The sequence below is a fragment of the Hoplias malabaricus genome, chromosome 1, assembly GCF_029633855.1.
Source record: "Hoplias malabaricus isolate fHopMal1 chromosome 1, fHopMal1.hap1, whole genome shotgun sequence".
NCBI classification, from domain to species: domain Eukaryota; kingdom Metazoa; phylum Chordata; class Actinopteri; order Characiformes; family Erythrinidae; genus Hoplias; species Hoplias malabaricus.
The window spans coordinates 73,041,877-73,060,986 of record NC_089800.1 but is presented as its reverse complement, the minus strand read 5'-3'; the positions used below and the strand labels follow the sequence as shown (position 1 = coordinate 73,060,986).

The 19,110-nt window shown below is 39.0% G+C and overlaps 1 protein-coding gene across 4 annotated transcripts in view; it reads left to right on the top strand.

Moving 5' to 3' along the window:
- Positions 1–19,110, top strand: part of efr3ba (EFR3 homolog Ba (S. cerevisiae)) — a 53,029-nt gene that overhangs the window by 14,158 nt on the left and 19,761 nt on the right. For 2 of the 4 annotated variants that reach the window (XM_066673148.1, XM_066673140.1), the window contains exons 1-4: positions 3,537–3,771; positions 13,431–13,507; positions 13,874–14,001; positions 17,424–17,574. In XM_066673148.1, coding sequence (XP_066529245.1) covers positions 3,765–3,771; positions 13,431–13,507; positions 13,874–14,001; positions 17,424–17,574 — 363 coding nt within the window. In that variant the 5' untranslated portion in view covers positions 3,537–3,764. Of the gene's footprint in view, positions 1–372; positions 451–3,536; positions 3,772–13,430; positions 13,508–13,873; positions 14,002–17,423; positions 17,575–19,110 lie in introns of those variants that run through there. The other 2 variants (XM_066673166.1, XM_066673156.1) reach the window with 2 other exon arrangements.

Here is a 19,110-nt window from a genome sequence, read left to right as displayed (position 1 = left end):
AATGAATGAATTGATGAATGAATGAATGAACTAATGAGTAATGGATTCGGTAATAGATAATGGATTTTAAACACAAATTTCCTAGTCAGCTCTTTATCAAGCCCAGTAGGTAGGGAGGGGTGGCCCCTCATAGGGGAATGCAGAAGTGGGCTGGATCTACACTGGATAGAATTTACAGTTTTGTTGGTCTGAATTGTGCACCCAGACTTTCCTCTTAGAAATTAAGGGATTTGTTTATAATAGGAGCCTTTCAGGAGTATTGCTTTTTTAGCTATACTGATATTTAAAGAGCTTTAAGGATGCCACTACCAAATCTTCCAAGTCTTCCAAGCTTTCCAAGCCTTCCAACACTTCCAGGTTTACCACATTTTCCAGCACTTGCGAGTCTTCCAAGTCCTCGTGCAATATTACTGGACTGCAGCACTTTTTTGGACCATCAAGTCTGGGGTGGTGAGAATAGATTCAGCTATTTTTATATCTATGGTACTGCCACTACAAATACATGTCCTGCATTTCCCTTTCTACTCATTTGCCTGGTTTTCAGAATATTTTGAAAGTCTATTCTGAAATGTAAGGTTTCTCTTGTTCAAGTAGCTATTTCATTTGAAATAATCAGATGACCTAATAACTAATCTACAGTATTACAGATTCAGACATACAATGATGTTAGAAAAGTACTAAATGCTGTAAATTTAAAAGTACAAATAATACTAATACTGCATATAATGTTGTTTATGTTGGATAAAACAGTTTTGTTGATAAGACTCTCCCAGGAGAAAAAGGAACTTGTTTACATTAAGAGCATTAAGGCAAGTTGCTTACTGGTTTTAGCTATGCTGATATCTCAGCAGCTGAAAAGGTGCCATTTCTGAGTCTGTTTTTCAATTGTTATTTATTTGCTTGGCTACAGATTTCTTATGAAGATGTTTTCTGAAATATTTTCATAGAGAATTCAATTACAGCAGCACTCAAAGTGTTAAGCAAACTAACTCAAGAAAGCAAGTTAAAACTGAAGTTTGTGCAACTAAAGCATTATGGTTGAAGCATAATGTTGCTCTTGCAAAAGGAATACATTTGGCAGCAGTGTAGAAAGCTGCTGCTGGGTGAATTTAAAAATGTATCCAGATAATCTCTGAGCCATTTCACATGTCAAGGATCAGACGCTTGAGCCTCTGCTGTGGTACCCGGAGTAATCCTGTAAATGCAAGGGATCCAAAAATGGATTTAGGACGAAATTACATTGCAGATTTATCTATGTAAAGTAACTTCCATTTGACTTTTAATAATTCAAGAAAAAAATTCATATGAATGTGCAGGATTTTTAAAAACATACTGTACTTGATAAGTTACTTGTGAGTTAGTCAAATCCACCCGCAGCACTTTTAATGAAATAATATTTTATAAAGTGTGAATTAACCAAACCTAACACTAATTACAATAAAATGATAGGCCTCTGGGCATGGTGGAGCAGCAGGTAGTGTTGCTGCCACAAAACTCAAGGGTCCTGGGGTTGTGGGTTCGAGCCTTGCTCTGAGTGACTGTCTTTGAGGAGTTTCATGTGTTCTAGAGATGCGTGGATCGATGCTACATCTTTATGCTCTCAAATCAAAATATCAATACTTTTGATACTTCAGTCATTTGAAGTAATGTATATTATTAACAGGAGCGCAGTGGAAAGTAACTAAACTCTTGAGATCTTGCCTAAATGATACGCGGTTGATGAGGTTTCCGCTCCACAAACAAGCCAAGACGCAGTTTGTGATGTTGTGGAAACACAAAAAACCTTGTGAAACACCTCAGGTTAAACCACAAAACAGAATATGTGACGTCTCTGGCGAAGTCTTTTTGTGCTGCAGACAGGCACTATCCAGGTACAGAGGGAGAAAAGATGGTTCATTAAGGCGCTAAGCACTGTTGCTGTTGGAGTTGCTAACGTTGTTAACGAAACAAACTCTTGCTTCAGCACATAGCTGCATGAGTTCAGCTTGGAGTAATAATGTGTGTCACTGAGAGAATCACACATAGGCAAAAAATTATTTAGATTTATTCAGGAAATGTTTCCAAAGAATTAACAATTTAAAGTGGATTACATAGACTAGGACTAGTCATTAAATAAAACAGAGCAATTGCAATAAAACAGCCATGGTGAACTTTGAAAAATATATAATAAAAAGATGGATTAAAAAAAATAACATTTTATCTATGAAATATATATTTATTATTATTTACAATCAGTCTAATTTGCTTTAACTGTTAAATGAATAAATGTAAGTATTGACAAATTTGTGCAATTATTGTGGCATTTATTTATTTAATTAAATCACAATTTTAATTTGAGTCACCCAGTATTATAAAACAGCAAGTGTTTGTATCCCCTTATTGTAGGAGAGACTATACAAAGTTGAATCTAAATAAGATTAAGCATTCAGTGCAGAATAGCCCCATTTACTTTTTAAAAATGTAAAAGATTATAACAATAATTAGGTAAAAAATATGGATCAGAGAGTTTATTTGTAGTTATAGAATTACTAATTATTTTATGAACAGACATTTTCCAAGTAACCTGCTTTTTTATTATTATATTTCAGGGGGAAATATATATATTTATTTATTTATTTTGTGACTATACAATAAATCAAATACTTTACTGGAAATCATAATTCAGAAAGCCTTAAAAACATGACAGGAAAAGTAAAGCCTATTCAAATATCTGTATAAAATATGCATTATTATCTTTTGGACTGCCAAATTATTCTAAATCTCATAAGCCATTTCAAAGAGAAGGTACCATTTAAATTGTAATTGTAATAAATCAGATTTTACTGACATCTTAGTTAAGTGTAATGCAAGATTTCTGGCCTCTGTAACTAACATTGATGCAAAATATTAAAGTTATATAGATAGACCCATGGGTAGCTATGTTCTAATGATGTTAGTGTTAGTGCTCACTGCCTCTAGTGCACTTGTGTGTGTGTGTGTGTCTGTGATTGTGTGTTCACTGCTACGAAAGAGTTAAATGCAGAAGCCAAATTTAATAATATGTTGTGCCAGGGCATGCAATGCACATTTTATGTTTAAAAAAAGATGGCAAATAATGTGGAAAAAAATCACTGCGATTCTGTCAGGATTTGATTGGATGTAGAGTGTTATTCTGTATAGATTACATTAGCTTTCACCAATGTGCTCTCTCTCTCTCTCTCTCTCTCTCTCTCTCTCTCTCTCTCTCTCTCTCTCTCTCTCTCTGCGTCAATCTCTCTTTCAGAGCAAACCCTCCACCCCTCTGTCTTTTTGTTTCATCTGAGTGGTTAGGGGGCGTGTTTATTTGTGATGTTGATGAGGGATGAATGAGGGGGGTGTGGATGTGTGTGTGTGTGTGTGTGTGTGTGTGTGTGTGTGTGTGTGTGTGTGTGTGTGTGTGTTTGTGTGTGCGTGTGCTATGTCTATGTGTGGACCTGTGTAGGAAACTAGCTCTGGGTGTTTGTGTGTGTAAGAGAAAGTGAGCGTGAGAGAAAGCGAGAGAGAGAGAGAGAGAGAGAGAGAGAGAGAGAGAGAGAGAGCTGTGGTGCACTGTTTGGAAAATCCAAGGTCATTGAAGCTTGGTCACATGCGCTCTGTGTGAGTGTGTGTCTGAGTGAGAGAGAGAGAGAGACTCTGAGCGTGCGTAAATGTGTATGCGCCTGGCTGTGACAGACTGAGAGAGAGAGGGAGGAAGAGAGAGAGGTGCTTGAGGCAAAGAACAGGGCATTTGATCAGTGTTTCCATCGATGTATGGTAAGGAATAATCTATCTGTGCATGTGTCTATGCTTGTGCATGTGACATTGTGTATATGTGTGTTTGATGGTTGTAGTGATTATTATGTCTGTGCGCATGCATGGAGTGTTCCTGTGCATTTACAAGAGATGATGGCGTTGAGTGGAGGATGCTGCTAAAGCAACAGATTGCATGCAGCATCTCCTGAATATTACATTCAGTTGTGATTGTTAAAACGGAATCAGACTTTACCCTCTGAGCTTGTGTTTCAGTGGAGAGATACATTGTTATCCAGGTCTGAATAAATATATTATAATTGAATGATGTTTACCTCACAGCCATGCAAGTCTGGGCAGTATGGCCAATATATATATATATATATATATATATATATATATATATATATATATATATATATATATATATATATATATATATATATATATGTATGTATGTATGCGTGTGTGTGTATCATAGAGTTTTCTTACACTGGACTTTGCGAGCAAGTTACATATCACTACATATGAATGGTATAAAGCTGAAGTTCTTATCCAGAATGGCTTATGTGACAGATGTAGGTTGGTGTAGCAGTAAGCATTAGTGGTTTTGCCACTGAGGGCAGTGGTGCTACTTAGTAATCTATAAAACATTTATACAAAAAATGATATAATTAATTTCCTTAGTATTTCTTTTGTCATTTTCTTCTTTAAAAATATTTAGTTCAGCTAACATAATGGGTGCAAGGTGGTGCAGCAGGTAGTGTCTCTGTCACACAGCTCCAGGTACATGGGATTGTGGGTTCGAGCCCCATTCCTGGCTGTGAAGAGTTTGTTGTGTTCTTCCCGTGTCCACGTGGGTTTCCTCCGGGTGCTCCAGTTCCCTCCCACGGTCCAAAACACACATTGATAGGTATCTATCTGATCTAAAACTATCTAAAACTGAACTACCATGAGGAAACCCATACAGACACAGGGAGAATGCACCAAACTGCTTACAGCAAGAAGGACCCTGAAATCCTGGGCCATACCACCCTGTCAGTTCATTTGTTCATTCATTTGTTCATACATTTATGTTTTTACGTGTCCTTATGGAGTGAGGAAATTGTCAGTGAATTGTGTCATGGTGTCTAAGCATTCCTATTGGTTAATTGATAATAGATTGTGAATGCCTTGCTCCATAAACCATTGCTACAAATATAATGGCACACTAATAGGAAACATATATCCATTGCTTAGACAGCCATTTAGATCTTTGCCTCATGTCTGCGATGATTTCCTATAGTGTGTTCATGGTTTCACAAACCAAAAACCTGTTAGTAGGTTGATTGGCTATATGAAATTGAATAAAGATGTGAGGGTTTGATGTTTTGAAAGGATTGGTGCCATGTCTAGGATGTTACATCGCAAACAAACAACAAAGATTTTGCTCCAGTTTTAATCTAGCACAACATACATGCTTACAGGAGCTTAACTAAATGCAGTATAGGGTAGCGGTGGGTCCGGAGCCAACCCAGAATCACTGGGTGCAGGAACACACCCTGGAGAAGGCACAAGTCCTTCACACACTCACACATTCACTCACACACTCACAACTATGGACACTTTTGAGTCACTAATCCACCTACCAACTGTGGTACGAAATCAAAGCACGCTGAGGAAACCCACGTGGACATGGGGAGAACACACCAAACTCCTGACAGACAGAAGATCATTTATTCATTCATTCATTATCTGTAACCGCTTATCCTGTTCAGGGTCGCGGTGGGTCCAGAGCCTACCTGGAATCATTGGGCACAAGGCGGGAATACACCCTGGAGGGGGCGCCAGTCCTTCACAGGGCATCACAGACACACACACACACACATTCACTCACACACTCACACCTACGGACACTTTGGAGTCACCAATCCACCTACCAACTTGTGTTTTTGGACTGTTGGAGGAAACCGGAGCAATCCAGAGGAAACCCACGCGGACACGGGGAGAACACACCAACTCCTCACAGACAGTCACCCGGAGCGGGAATCGAACCCACCAGACAGAAGTTATAGAGTAGAAAAAAATTAGCGTAAACAGTTTGTGAGATATTTAATTTTTCTTGTGCATATGTTTAAACTGATTAAATCTGGCAATAAATAACAGCTACATTTTAATACATACTTTTATGCAGTTATTATCTGGATTATAAGGATATACTTGCTCAGTTAAATTAAATACATTACAAATTTCACAGAATTTTATTTGAAGTAATATTCTAATGTATGAAACTGTGATTATAAACATGTTGCTTATTTAGTAACATCTATAAACTTTGGGGCAAGGAGGAGGAATGCTCGATTGCAAAATTGCAGTTGTATTGCATACATACTTTGGCTTGCGTTATCAAAATGACACAATGTATTGTTATACTCAAGGAACATGTATAAATATAATTTGTTGAAATCTTTTCAGATACAGTGTATGAATGTTATCCTTGACCCAAAAGCATATTTTAATATAATATATCACAGTAACAAGAACATAAAATTGATTGTAAATTCAACAAATGTAGGGAGGATAGCTGTAGTCTTTAAATGGCCCCTGAGGCATGAGATGGACTCAGTTGTCCCACATGTGAAGTGAAGTTTATTTATAAATTGTCTCTGAAGTTTAGCCCAGATTTTTTTCTCTGTAATTAAAACTGGATCTGCATCCCGTGAGGAAACAGCAATTACACTTCTAAAGTTGGTGTGAGTTTCTCTTGTGCTGATAACCAGTTATTGGCCAACTAACATAATGATCAATCTCTATATTCAAGCTTGTATTGATCTTTATAGGAACAGATGTACAGATCATTTTCAAGTAGGTTAAGATGCCATTATATAAGAGCCAATGGTTTAGACAAATATTAAATTCATTCCTAAACTATGAATTGCAAATACAATCTCTACTCTAATCTTTGATGTAATATTTAGTTAAAAGCTCCTTGTCATGAGCAATAGTCTAATCACTGGTCTTTTTTTTATTTTATTTTTATTTTAGAAGCCCCACTTGCAAGGTGACAGGTCTTTAAAAGATAAACAATATTTATATCCTATTCTAGGCTGAGGAATGATTCAGGATGATGGAGAGAATGACTCATGGACAGTGTTATGCATTGTTCAGACTGGATTATTACTTCTCTTCTGCTCTGTCTCAGGGACAGAGCAAAGACACAGAGATTCTGCATCTGTGATGACAAGTGTGTTAAGCTCAGCCAGTTTTGAGAATCCCTAATAAATCCAAGAAAACTTATATGGAGCAACTTCATCATGTTGAACAAGAAAGTGGGTGAGAGATACATAGAGAGAGAGTATGAGAGAGAGGGAGGGGTTCTGCTTTGTGGGCGTACTGAAAATGAGGCCCTAAAGGCACTGAAAGATAGATTTTCCAAACAGCACTTATATAAAGTAGTTCATTATGGAATAGCAGTAGTAGCTTTAAACCATGCTGTAACAAAGCTGGATGCTCTCTGGTGTTTCCACTCGTTTTTAACATGAGTTTGTATTATCTCTGTTGTATCAGCAGGGCTATGACATTTGAAGTATAAAATTACACATCTAAAATCACACTTTCCAAAAATAATTCTTTGAAGCACTATAACTGAAGTTCAATATTTGAGTCTCTTAATGTGTCGCTGTCAAACTAGTCAAATTGTTATATTATTTTTTGCCCTGCATTCCATTAGTGCTGTGCAAAAGTTTAAGGCACCCAGAAAAAGCTGTGGATTTGAGCAGTATGAGTTATGATGCTCAAAAAAAAAGAATAACAACATTAATATGTATTATTATATTATCGCATTATTACAGAGATATTTTCAGCTATTTTGTTTTATATTTTTAAATCCTTTTACTGTATTTATGGGGCGCAGCAGGTAGTGTCGCATTCCACACAGCTCCAGGGATCTGTAGGTTGGGAGTTTGAGTCCTGCTCTGGGCGACTGTCTGTGAGGAGTTGGTGTGTTCTCCTCATGTCCACGTTTCCTTCTGGTGCTCCGGTTTCCTCCCACAGTCCAAAAACACACATTGGTAGGTGGATTGGTGACTCAAAAGTGTCCGTAGGTGTGAGTGAATTTGTGAGTGTGTGTTGCCCTGTGAAGGACTGGTGCCCCCTCCAGGGTGCGTCTCCACTTTGCACTCAACGAACCCACTGTGAACCTGAACTGGATATACGGTTTCCAACACTGAATGAATGAATGCATTTATGTTCTTGTATTTATTTAAAAAAAAAAAAAAAAAAAAAAAGGTAGTGTCGCAGTCCCACAGCTCTAGGGGCCTGTAGGTTGTGGGTTCGATTCCCGCTCCAGGTGACTGTCTGTGAGGAGTGTGGTGTGTTCTCCCTGTGTTCCTCCCACAGTCCAAAAACACACGTTGGTAGATTGGCGACTCAAAAGTGTCCGTAGGTGTGATTGTGTGTGTGTGTGTTGCCCTGTGAAGGACTGGCGCCCCCTCCAAGGTGTATTCCTGCCTTACGCCCAATGATTCCAGGTAGCCTCTGGACCCACCGCGACCCTGAACTGGATAAGCAGTTACAGATAATGAATGAATGAATATAATTTTTTTTCATTTATTCATTATCTGTAACCGCTTATCCAATTCAGGGTGGGGAATACACCCTGGAGGGGGCGCCAGTCCATCACAGAGCAACACAGACACACACACGCATTCACTCACACACTCACACCTACGGACACTTTTGAGTCACCAATCCACCTACCAATGTATGTTTTTGGACTGTGGGAGGAAACCGGAGCACCCGGAGGAAACCCACACGGACACGAGGAGAACACACCAACTCCTCACAGACAGTCACCCGGAGCGGGACTCGAACCCACAACCTCCAGGTCCCTTTTTATATTATTTATTAATTACATTGATTATTTTAAATAATAATTGTAATCTTTCTGCTTTTACATAGTACTATACGTGAACACCTGTACAAATCTTTCCGTCTAGGGTACCACAAGGACCAAGATTAGAACCACTTCTCTAAAGTATGTTACTGTTGCTGGTCCTTTAGTAAATGTGGTGTGAGAGTATTTGAACATCACTGAATCTTAAAGAACCTCGACCATTACATAAAGATTTTACTAATATCCATATGCAAGCCAAAATGGATTTAGAAATTTTTATTTTAAGATTGTATATATATATATATATATAAATGTATATGTGAGGTGAAAATCATATAAAATATAAAAATGATGGAGTGTAATAGGGTGTTTTTGGAGCGATAAACCTGCTAGAAGATATTTATGACCAGTGCTCTCTGTGTTCCTCATGTCAACAGGATCTGTGTGGCCCATGATGGAAATAAAAACTGATAAGAGAATTGCAATGGACAGAATCTGTGGAGGCTATATAAATAGCCTTGTCAGAAAGTAGTGTTACAAAAGCACTAAAGTAAATAGAGCATGTAAATTTACACTCAAGGTTTTTAAGAGCCAGAAACCAGTCCTTGTACAAGAGTTATAGTACTTTAAAAATGTGACTACACTTTCTGCTTTTGCATCTCCATGTTTATCAGATTGATGGTACCCTGAATTCTTTTATGTTCATGGAACATACAAAATATTTTGAAATATATGACCACCTCACAAACAATTTTATCTTTAGTACACCTCAAGCCTCAGGTGCCAGGAAATAGTTGACCAAAATAATTTTCCATAGTTGTTAGATTTCACAGTTATGTAACAGGGAAAACTTATTTAGACGTACAGTACCAGTCAAACTTTTGGACACATCATCTCAGTAGTCATTGGGGGAATAGGGCTAGTCGCTGTATAGAGCTGTGTACCAACCTCTACCTCTGCACAACAGAAGTTATGGTCTCAAACACAAGACGGTGAGCAGTTCTAGAAAATAAACGCTTGATGAGGCCACAGCTGTTTACTGATAACCATTCCAGGTGACGACCTCATGAAGCTAATTGAGAGAACGCCATGTTTGTGCAAAGCTGTGATCAAAGCAAATGGTGGCTACTTTGAAGAATATAAATTATAAAATATATTCTTGTTTGTTTAATACTTTTTTTTATTACTACATAATTCCATATGTGTTCCTTCATAGATTTAATGTCTTTCATATTCATTTACAATGTAGAAAAATGTCCAAACATTTGACTGGTACTGTATTTCATAACAAATGATGAACAGTTTTTGATACTAGAGTTTTAGCATATTTCTTCTTCCAAAGTCATTTCTGGCAGTCAGATCATGCAAACACGTGTGTCTGTATGAAGCTTTACTGGTTCTTGGCATGGTATTTGAATGTGCCCAATGCGTTTTAACCAATCACTTTCATCACCGCCCATTTGCTGGTAACAAATCACTTTCCTTCCGCCTCAAAAGCAGAGCTGCATCCAGAACTTCAATCGAACTTTACCCCCTCCGTCACTGAACAAGTATAACTACAAGACTCCCTCTTATAAGATATGATTTGGGTGGTGGACCAGTCTCCGCACAGCAGTATCACCAGTAATGTTTGTTTCACTAATACCACTTTACCTTTTGCATGGCTGGGCCTTTAAAATACTTGAGTGAGTTGTGAGCTGTGGTTAGTCCAACACTCTAATATATCTAGCTATCATTGGCGTTTTATCTGAAACTGACCACAGATAAAGGGATAAATGCTGACGAGCACAAAAGAAAACGAATAACAGAATAACTGACACCTAACTGTGTATGGCCATGGTATTATCTAGGTATCTAGTTTATTTAAAAATGTGTAACCTGTAGTCTCTAAAGGATTTGTATTATATAAGTTGAAACTGTTTGAATAAGTGATATTGAAATTACCTATGACATGTTTTTCCCTGTTGGAACTGAGCAGCAGTTTGCTTCATAGCACATTATTTGAAGTTGCTTCGTGACTGGTTTCTTTCTTTTTTTTTCAGCCTGAACGAATTGGGAGGGAGCAGAGCTTGAAGATAGAAAGAGTCAGAGAGAGAGAGAGAGAGAGGGAGAGAGAGACAGAGAGAGAGAAAGAGAGAGAGGTTTAAAACCTCACTGGAAGAGTGGTGGAAGTTATCGAGCTGTCCTCTGCCTATATTCTTTGAGGTTTATGGAAAGACAGTGTCACACTGCACTGCTGAATCTGGCAGGAAAATCTATGACTAACAGATTCAGTTCAACCAGAACCTTTGCAGACAGAGATTTTTGACTCATTATTGGCCAGTTACACAGACTTCACAAAAAAGTGTGATTTCAAATTGTGATGGGGAGTGGTTATTTTCGCATTAAACTTGACCTGAATCTCAGTAAAGTAGCTTACAGGGTACGTGGACCAAGTTATTGTGTGAACTTTTCATTCTCTTAAACCTCAGAGGTGAACAGAAAATGTTAGTAATGGATGTAATATCCACTGTAATATATCATACACTGTACATTTACAAGCTATATATCTACAGTACCAGTCAAATGTTTGGACATGCCCACTCAGGGAGGGTTTCCTTTGCTTTGGGCCATTTTCCACATGTTGTGAATGTACAGTACCAGTCAGAAGTTTGGACACATCTCATTTTTTAAAATTATTATTTTCTACATTGTAAACTAATATGGAAGACATTAAAACTATGAAGGAACACAATTATGTAGTTAACAAAAAAGTGTAAACTAAGCAGAATATGTTTTACTCCCTGTTCCACCAATGACTAATGAAATGATGTGTTCAAACATTTTACTGGTACTGTGTATATCTCGTTGCTGTCCATTCATTCATTCATTCATTGTCTGTAACCCTTATCCAGTTCAGGGCGGTGGTGGGTCCGGAACCTACCCGGAATCACTGGAAAAAAGGCAGGAACACACCCTGGAGAAGGTGCCAGTCCTTCACAGGGCGACACACACTCACACATTCTGAATCACCAGTGCATCTACCAATGTGTGTTTTGGACCGTGGGAGGAAACCAGAGCACCCGGAGGAAACCTGTGCTGACAAAGGGAGAATACACCAACTCCTCACAGACAGTCACTCGGAGCAGGACTGAAACCCACAACCTCCACATCCCTGGAACTGTGTGACTGCGACACTACATGCTGCTTCACAGTGCCACCTCGCTGCTGTCAATATATATATAAATCAACATAGTAACTTCAGTAAGATAGTAAGAGAAGTAACTTACTTCTCTTCCATCAACTTTCAATGGAAGTGATTGTAAAAAAATTTATTCCAAACAGTTTAGGAGCATTTTTTGGTGCATTCGTTATGAATTTTTGACACGATATGAAAAAGCAAACTAAAAATCGACAAACATTGAGATATTTTATTTGGACAGCAGTGATATGTACACTTTGTATGTTTAAGTTTACTGACTTTGGCCTGTCAGTTTCATGTTGCATAATTTCTCAACTGTCTGGTAATCAGTAGGATGAGACCACCATTTTAATTGTGGACCATTTTCAGCACAGCAGTGGCACCAGTACTGTAGTGGCATGTCAATGTTCATTTTGCTGGTAGAACTTTATCAAACACAAAATAATTGCTTTATAAAGGCCATTAATGTATGTCTAGAGAAATACCTTTCATATTCAGTACTTAGTGTTGTACCATATTATATAACAATTGATTTTTCTGCTGATTCCTGTGCACATTTCATCTATAATTCTTATATTTTGTTATTTTATTTTACACACTACCATAATGAAAGCTTACAAATGTTCACCTCTCCTTCTGTAGACTGCAGTGTTTCTTGGGGACACAACTGGATTTTAATACAGTTGCTGTAGTTTTAAATATACATTTAAGCTATCTGTGCCTTTAATGACAATAATGTACCTGTACAGATTTTGTTTTCTTCTGATAGTTCTGGTAGTTATTATGGCTAATAAGCAGTCCCTGTATAACCCTAAATTGGATAAGCGGTTACAGATAATGGATGGATGGATGGAAGCAGTCCCTGTAGACAATTGCAGTAGAACACTTAGTAGGACAGAGTATCCTGTACATTCTTTATTGAGGCAGAAATAGCAGGTTTGTGTGGGTGATGCAAGCTGTTTCACTACTCTGCTCACTTCATGCTTGTTTATTCTCTATTATGGTAACAGACTTTCTCACTATGTGCCAGTCCTCTCTATGGTAATGGAATCAACAGCTCCCTCTGTCCCAGGTGTCCTGCTGAGGTGTTCAGTATTGACTCATCAGGATAGGTGGTAGTGGTGGTGGTGTGTGTGTGTGTGTGCGTTGCTGTATCCTCTGTGCAGCTTAGATTGTGAAAGTGTTTTTACTCTCAAAGCTGTTGGTTACTTTTGAAATGGAGAAGATGGGGTCAACCTAAAATGTATAATCTTATGAGCCTTGAGGTGACTTCACAAATCCGACAAAGTATTGATTTTTGCAATGCTCCACCTCCGCCCAAAGCAGCAGACGTTTCCTAAACCTGGACTCATTCCTCTTTCTGATCGACCCAGTCACTTACGAGATTGCACATCTCAAACCTCATTCATTTAATGTGTTTGAACAATAAATAAGCCTCGAGTACAGTGTAATTACACAAGGCCCCTATCAATGGAGGACCACTACATAGAGATGACAGGGCACTTTCCTGGTTTGAGCTGATAGTAAATTAGGTTCCTTTCAAATGTGTGTCCAACACTTCTATGCATGGATGTAAGAAAACCTATCAGTGGATGCATCACCTAGTCTGTTTTTCCTTTTTTGATCTAGGTGTGTGTGGGTGTTGCGGGGCATTAAGACCCCGGTACAAAAGACTGGTGGATAACATCTTTCCAGAAGACCCAGAGGTACCAACTAATCAACACTTCCATGAGATATTGCTCATATGTATCAGTTGATATTAAACAATATCTTCATTTAGACCATTGACATCAATATGACCAGTATGATTATTTATACTTTTAATTACCAAACCAATTAAACCATATTTAATGGTTGGTGGCCTGTCCAGGATGTATTCCTGCCTTGTATCTTGTATCTTGTATGTCGAACTCACCACAACACTGAACATTGTAAAGCAGTTATCATCATTATGGTGCCAGCGGGATAATAGGGAAATGATTCACTTTTTGCCACTCTACATTCTCTCCCTCTGCCTTTTTCTGTCTCTCTAATTCTCTCTTTCCTCTGTCTGTCCTTTTGTCTCTTTGAAGGATGGCTTGGTGAAGTCTAACATGGAGAAGCTCACCTTTTATGCCTTATCTGCCCCCGAGAAGCTTGATCGTATTGGTGCTTATCTGTCAGAAAGACTCTCCAGGGATGTGGCCCGCCACAGATATGGGTAAGTAAGTAAGTACATAAATAAGATAGATAGATAGATAGATAGATAGGTAGATAGATAAAACACTGAAAAGCAGGCAAGAAATGTACTTACATGTACTACACGGGTGCTTGAAAGATTGTGAACCCCTTAGGATTTTCTTTATTTATTCATTAATGTGATCTATAAAACTTCATTGTATTTTCACAAAATAGTCCTAAAAGTAGATATTAATTCGTTATCTGTAACTGCTTATCCAGTTCAGGGGCGCGGTGGGTCCAGAGCCTACCTGGAATCATTGGGCGTAAGGCAGGAATACACCCTGGAGGGGGCACCAGTACTTCAAAGGGCAACACACACACATTCACACCTACGGACACTCGAGTCGCCAATCCACCTACCAACGTGTGTTTTTGGACTGTGGGAGAAAACCGGAGCACCCGGAGGAAACCCATGCGGACACAGGGAGAACACACCAAACTCCTCATAGACAGTCACCCGGAACGGGACTTGAACCCACAACCTCCAGGTCCCTGGAGCTGTGTGATTGCGACACCTAAATTTATATAAGGAGAACAAAATCAAACAAATGAGACAAACCAATTGCTCACAGATAAATAAGTAAAGCAGATAGCCTTGCAATCTCCACAGATAAATACTGCCAGTAGTTTGTGTCAAATTGAATAAGCCAGAAATGTATATATAGTACTGTCCTAAGATGGCTGTCCAAACAATGCCACCGGACTCTGAAAATAGTGGAAATTTTCCTCTGGAGTGATGAATCATGCTTCAGCATTTGGCTCTCTGACAGATTAATCTGGCTTTGGCTGATATCACGAGAAAGCTACATACTGCAATGCACAGTGCCAAGTGTAAAGTTTTGTTTAGGAGAGATAATAATGAGGGCTTGGCTCCTTAGTTCTTGTGAATGCTACTGTTACTACAGCATACGAATACGTTTAGAGAATTACATGCTCTCAACTTTGTGGCAATAGATTGGCAAAGCACTGTCCCTGTACATAAAATCATACAGTACGCGTCAGATGTTTGGACACACCCACTCAGGGGGGGTTTCCTTTGTTTTGGGCCATTTTCCACATATTGTGAATTTACAGTACTACTCAAAAGTTTGGACATCTTCTCATTCAATGTTTTTTTTGTTTTTTATTATTTTCTACATTGTAAATGAATATGAAAGACATTAAAATTATGAAGGAACACGTATGGAATTATGTAGTAAACAAAAAAGTGGTAAACAAACCAGAATATGTTTTATACTTTACATTCTTCAAAGTAGCCCTCTTTTGCTTTGATCACAGCTTTGCACACTCTCTGCGTTCTCTCGATCAGCTTCATGAGGTCGTTACCTGGAATGGTTTTCAGTGAACGGCTGTGGCCTCCTTAAGAGTTACTTCATAGAACTGCTCACCTTCTTAATGTGTTTGAGACCATAACTGGGGTTGTGCAGAGGTAGGGGCTGGTACACAGTTCTTTACAGTGACTAGCCCTTTTCCACCAATGACTAATGAGAAGAGGTGTCCAACTTTTGACTGGTACTGTAAGACAAATTTCATGTGGAGGAACTCCAGTGTTCTGCACAGAGCCCCGAGCTCAAATTGAAAGGAGAACTTTGGGATTAACTGGAACAACGTCTATGAGCCAGGCTTTCTTGTCCAACCTCACAATGGTTCTTTTGGCTTTTAGGGCACAGATTGCCACAAACATAACCCAAATACCTGGGAGTCTGGGATAGTCACAATGCCAACTCATATCAATGCCCATGGTTTTAGAAAGGGATGTTACATTATAATATACATGATGGTAAGTTGTTCAATTATATTTGGCCATATTTTGTGGTTCTTGAAAATTTGTGAATAAATCATAAATAATAAATTACACAGTAACTGCAAATGAACTTTTCTGATAATTGTTGCTTAGTCCTACACCTTGGATTGAAGATTTTTTAGCCCAGCTTCTACTCTGTTATGCTGGTAGGTTTCCTGCCACGAACTGCTTGCGTCAGGGATCACAAACTTTCAAGCACTACTGAATATGGTCAAATATAAGAGGAAAACTGGCCATCACATGTTAATGTTTATGGGAATCTGTATCCACTAAGTCAAAAGAACTTCTATGGGGTCAGACACGGATGCTGGACGAGAAGGCCTTGCTCACAGTCATTGAGTCATTTCTTTCTGTTGGTTCTGTAGGGCTCTGTGCAGGACACTGGACTTCCTCCAAACCAAACATGTCGTATGTCTTTATGTACAGGGGCATAAAAGAAGAGCTTCTCCAATTTATTGCCACACAGTAGGAGGCATATAATACTCTAAATGTATTTGTATACTGTAGTATTTACAAGAACTAAGAGGCAGACCCCAACCCTCATCATTATCTCTCCTAAACAAAACTTTACACTTGGCAGTATGCATTGCAGTAGTTAGATTTCTGCTGCCATCAGCCAAAACCTGATTCATCTTTCAGAGCACCAAATAACAAAGTTCCTCAAGGGTTCTTTACTAAAGAAAATGGTTCCATAAAGAACCCTGAAAACTCGCAGAAACCTTAGCATAATGAAAGTGCTAATTATTGTAAATTATATAAAAATGATTATATGATGATTTTTAAGTGTGTATGACAGTGACATATATACATTTCTGGGCTCTTCATTAATACTCAAACTCACGTGTTTATCTGTAAAGATTGCAAATCTATTTGCTTAATTTATACGGGTTATAGCAAAACCACCCAAACTTGTGTTGTCTGTATACAGAGATTTCATCTTTCATTCATTCATTGTGAGTAACCCTTATCCAGTTCACTGTCGCGGTGGGTCCAGAGCCTACCCAGAATCATTGGGCGCAATGCAGGAATACACACTGGGGGGGGGGCAGTCCTTCACAGAGCGACACACACAAATTGACTCACACATTTACGCCTATCAACGTGTGTTTTTGGGTCGTGGGAGGAAACTGAAGCACCCAGAGGAAACCCACGCTGACACTGGGAGAACAGACCAAACACCTAACGGACAGACACCCGGAACGGGGCTTAAAACCTCAACCTCCAGGACCCTGGAGCTGTGTGACAGAGACTCTACCTGCTGCACCACCATGCTGCTCGCTTGTTGGAAATTCTGCTATTAATTGCATCTATCAGTGTTTCCAAGTAGGCTCCGGACCCACTGCTACCCTGAAATAGATGAAAAGGTTACAATAAGTGTCCCCTCCAGGGTGTATTCCCGCCTTGCACCCGATGATTCCAGGTAGGCTCTGGACCCCCCGCGACCCTAAATTGGATAAGCGGTTACAGATAATGGATGGATGGATGGATGGATGGTTACAATAAGTGAGCGAAAGAACGAATTAATTAATGTTATACAACTGACCCTTCTCTGCACAACTTTTACTATTAAAGCTGTAATATATTTATGTGGGTTTCAGGTATGTGTGCATTGCAATGGAGGCTCTGGATCAGCTGCTGATGGCCTGCCACTGTCAGAGCATTAACCTGTTTGTTGAAAGCTTTCTGACCATGGTGCGCAAATTACTGGAGGCCGATAAACCTAACCTACAAATCCTTGGCACAAATTCTGTGAGTCCTACTTTTTAGTGTGTACTGTGATTATTTCTTCGAGGTCTTTAATGGCAAGTTGAAAATCCCTTTGGGAACTCAGCTTATTGTGTAGTCTGTATTATTGAGGGGAAGGTTGTGTCACCTGAGTGCTACAGTTGTTTATCCTATATTCGTATATGAGGGTTACATTATGAGAACCTAAAGTGTATCTCATGGAAATAAACAGTGTTATTTCACCCTACACATATAGATATTGGAAGGCGATAAACATAAAGCAATGGAAAATGACTAGTTTTTTTTTATCTTAATAGGTCTACAGAGGGTTCCTGTATGGACAGTTGAGCTAAGAGAATGAACAGTGAGTGTAGAAACTGGGAGGGGGTCATAATATTATGGTTACTCAGTGTATGTAGAGTGATCACATCTGTTGAAGCTGGCACCAATGCTGCTCTGTGGGGACTGGAATATAAAGGCTTAAAGATTAAAGAGAGATTACTTTTCCCAGATCTAGGCCACATGGGCCATGTGCTTAAAACTGCACTTCCTAAAATATGGAAAGCTGTCTGAACACTTTAGGAATGGATGTGTGAATTTTGTCATTTTTGTCATTACAGTGTTTTCCCAGACTTTATCCATCTCTAACACTGTTTAATCTTAAACTAACTAGTCTCTTGATTTTATGAATATTGGATACATACATTTCCCATGAATTTTCCAGTGTTTCAGTAGTTTCCAGTGTCTTAGATTTCCCCTACCAGTATGTTTGATTGCAAATATGTAATTCCTTTTTTTTTTGGCAGTTTTTATTTATTGTTAAAATTCATTAATTCATTCATTGTCTGTAACCCTTATCCAGTTAAGTTCAGAGTGGTGGTGGGTCCAGAGCCTACCCAGAATCACTGGGCGCGAGGCAGGGACACCCCCTGGAAGGGGCATCAGTCAACACACACTCACACACTCACTCACAGACACTTTTGAGTCACAAATCCACCTACCAACGTGTGTTTTTGGACCGTGGGAGGAAACCTACGCAGACATATATATATATATATATATATATATATATATATATATATATATCATATCAGAGGCGATTGCTCTAAGACTGCAAGGGAAGTTCAGCTTCCCCTAAAATGTCAAAAAATAAGTGATCAAATATATACTGTTGGGTGTACAGGTCATTGAATAAATATGCACTACAATGCGCTCAACTTTAGTTCAGAATCAGCTTCTTATCACTGGTAAAGACGCGGCTTTCCTCTCAATCATTCCCACACTTCACAGTGATTTAAACAGTGAGGACGCTGAGCGTCCACAAAGTTCAATGGAGAAGCAGCGAAGTGCAGCGAAACGAGACGAGTCATTGGATAAATGCTGGGCTTTGTCCCGCCCATCAGACGCTCAGCGTCTCTGGGGGTCTATGGGGCAGTGGGCTGGCCTCGGCTGGCCCGGACGCTCAGCTTCTGCATGATGATTGGATGATCTGTCTGAGGCTGAATCCCTTTTTGATTGACAGCGAAATGAGCGAATCAGCGATCCTTTGGTGTAAAGATC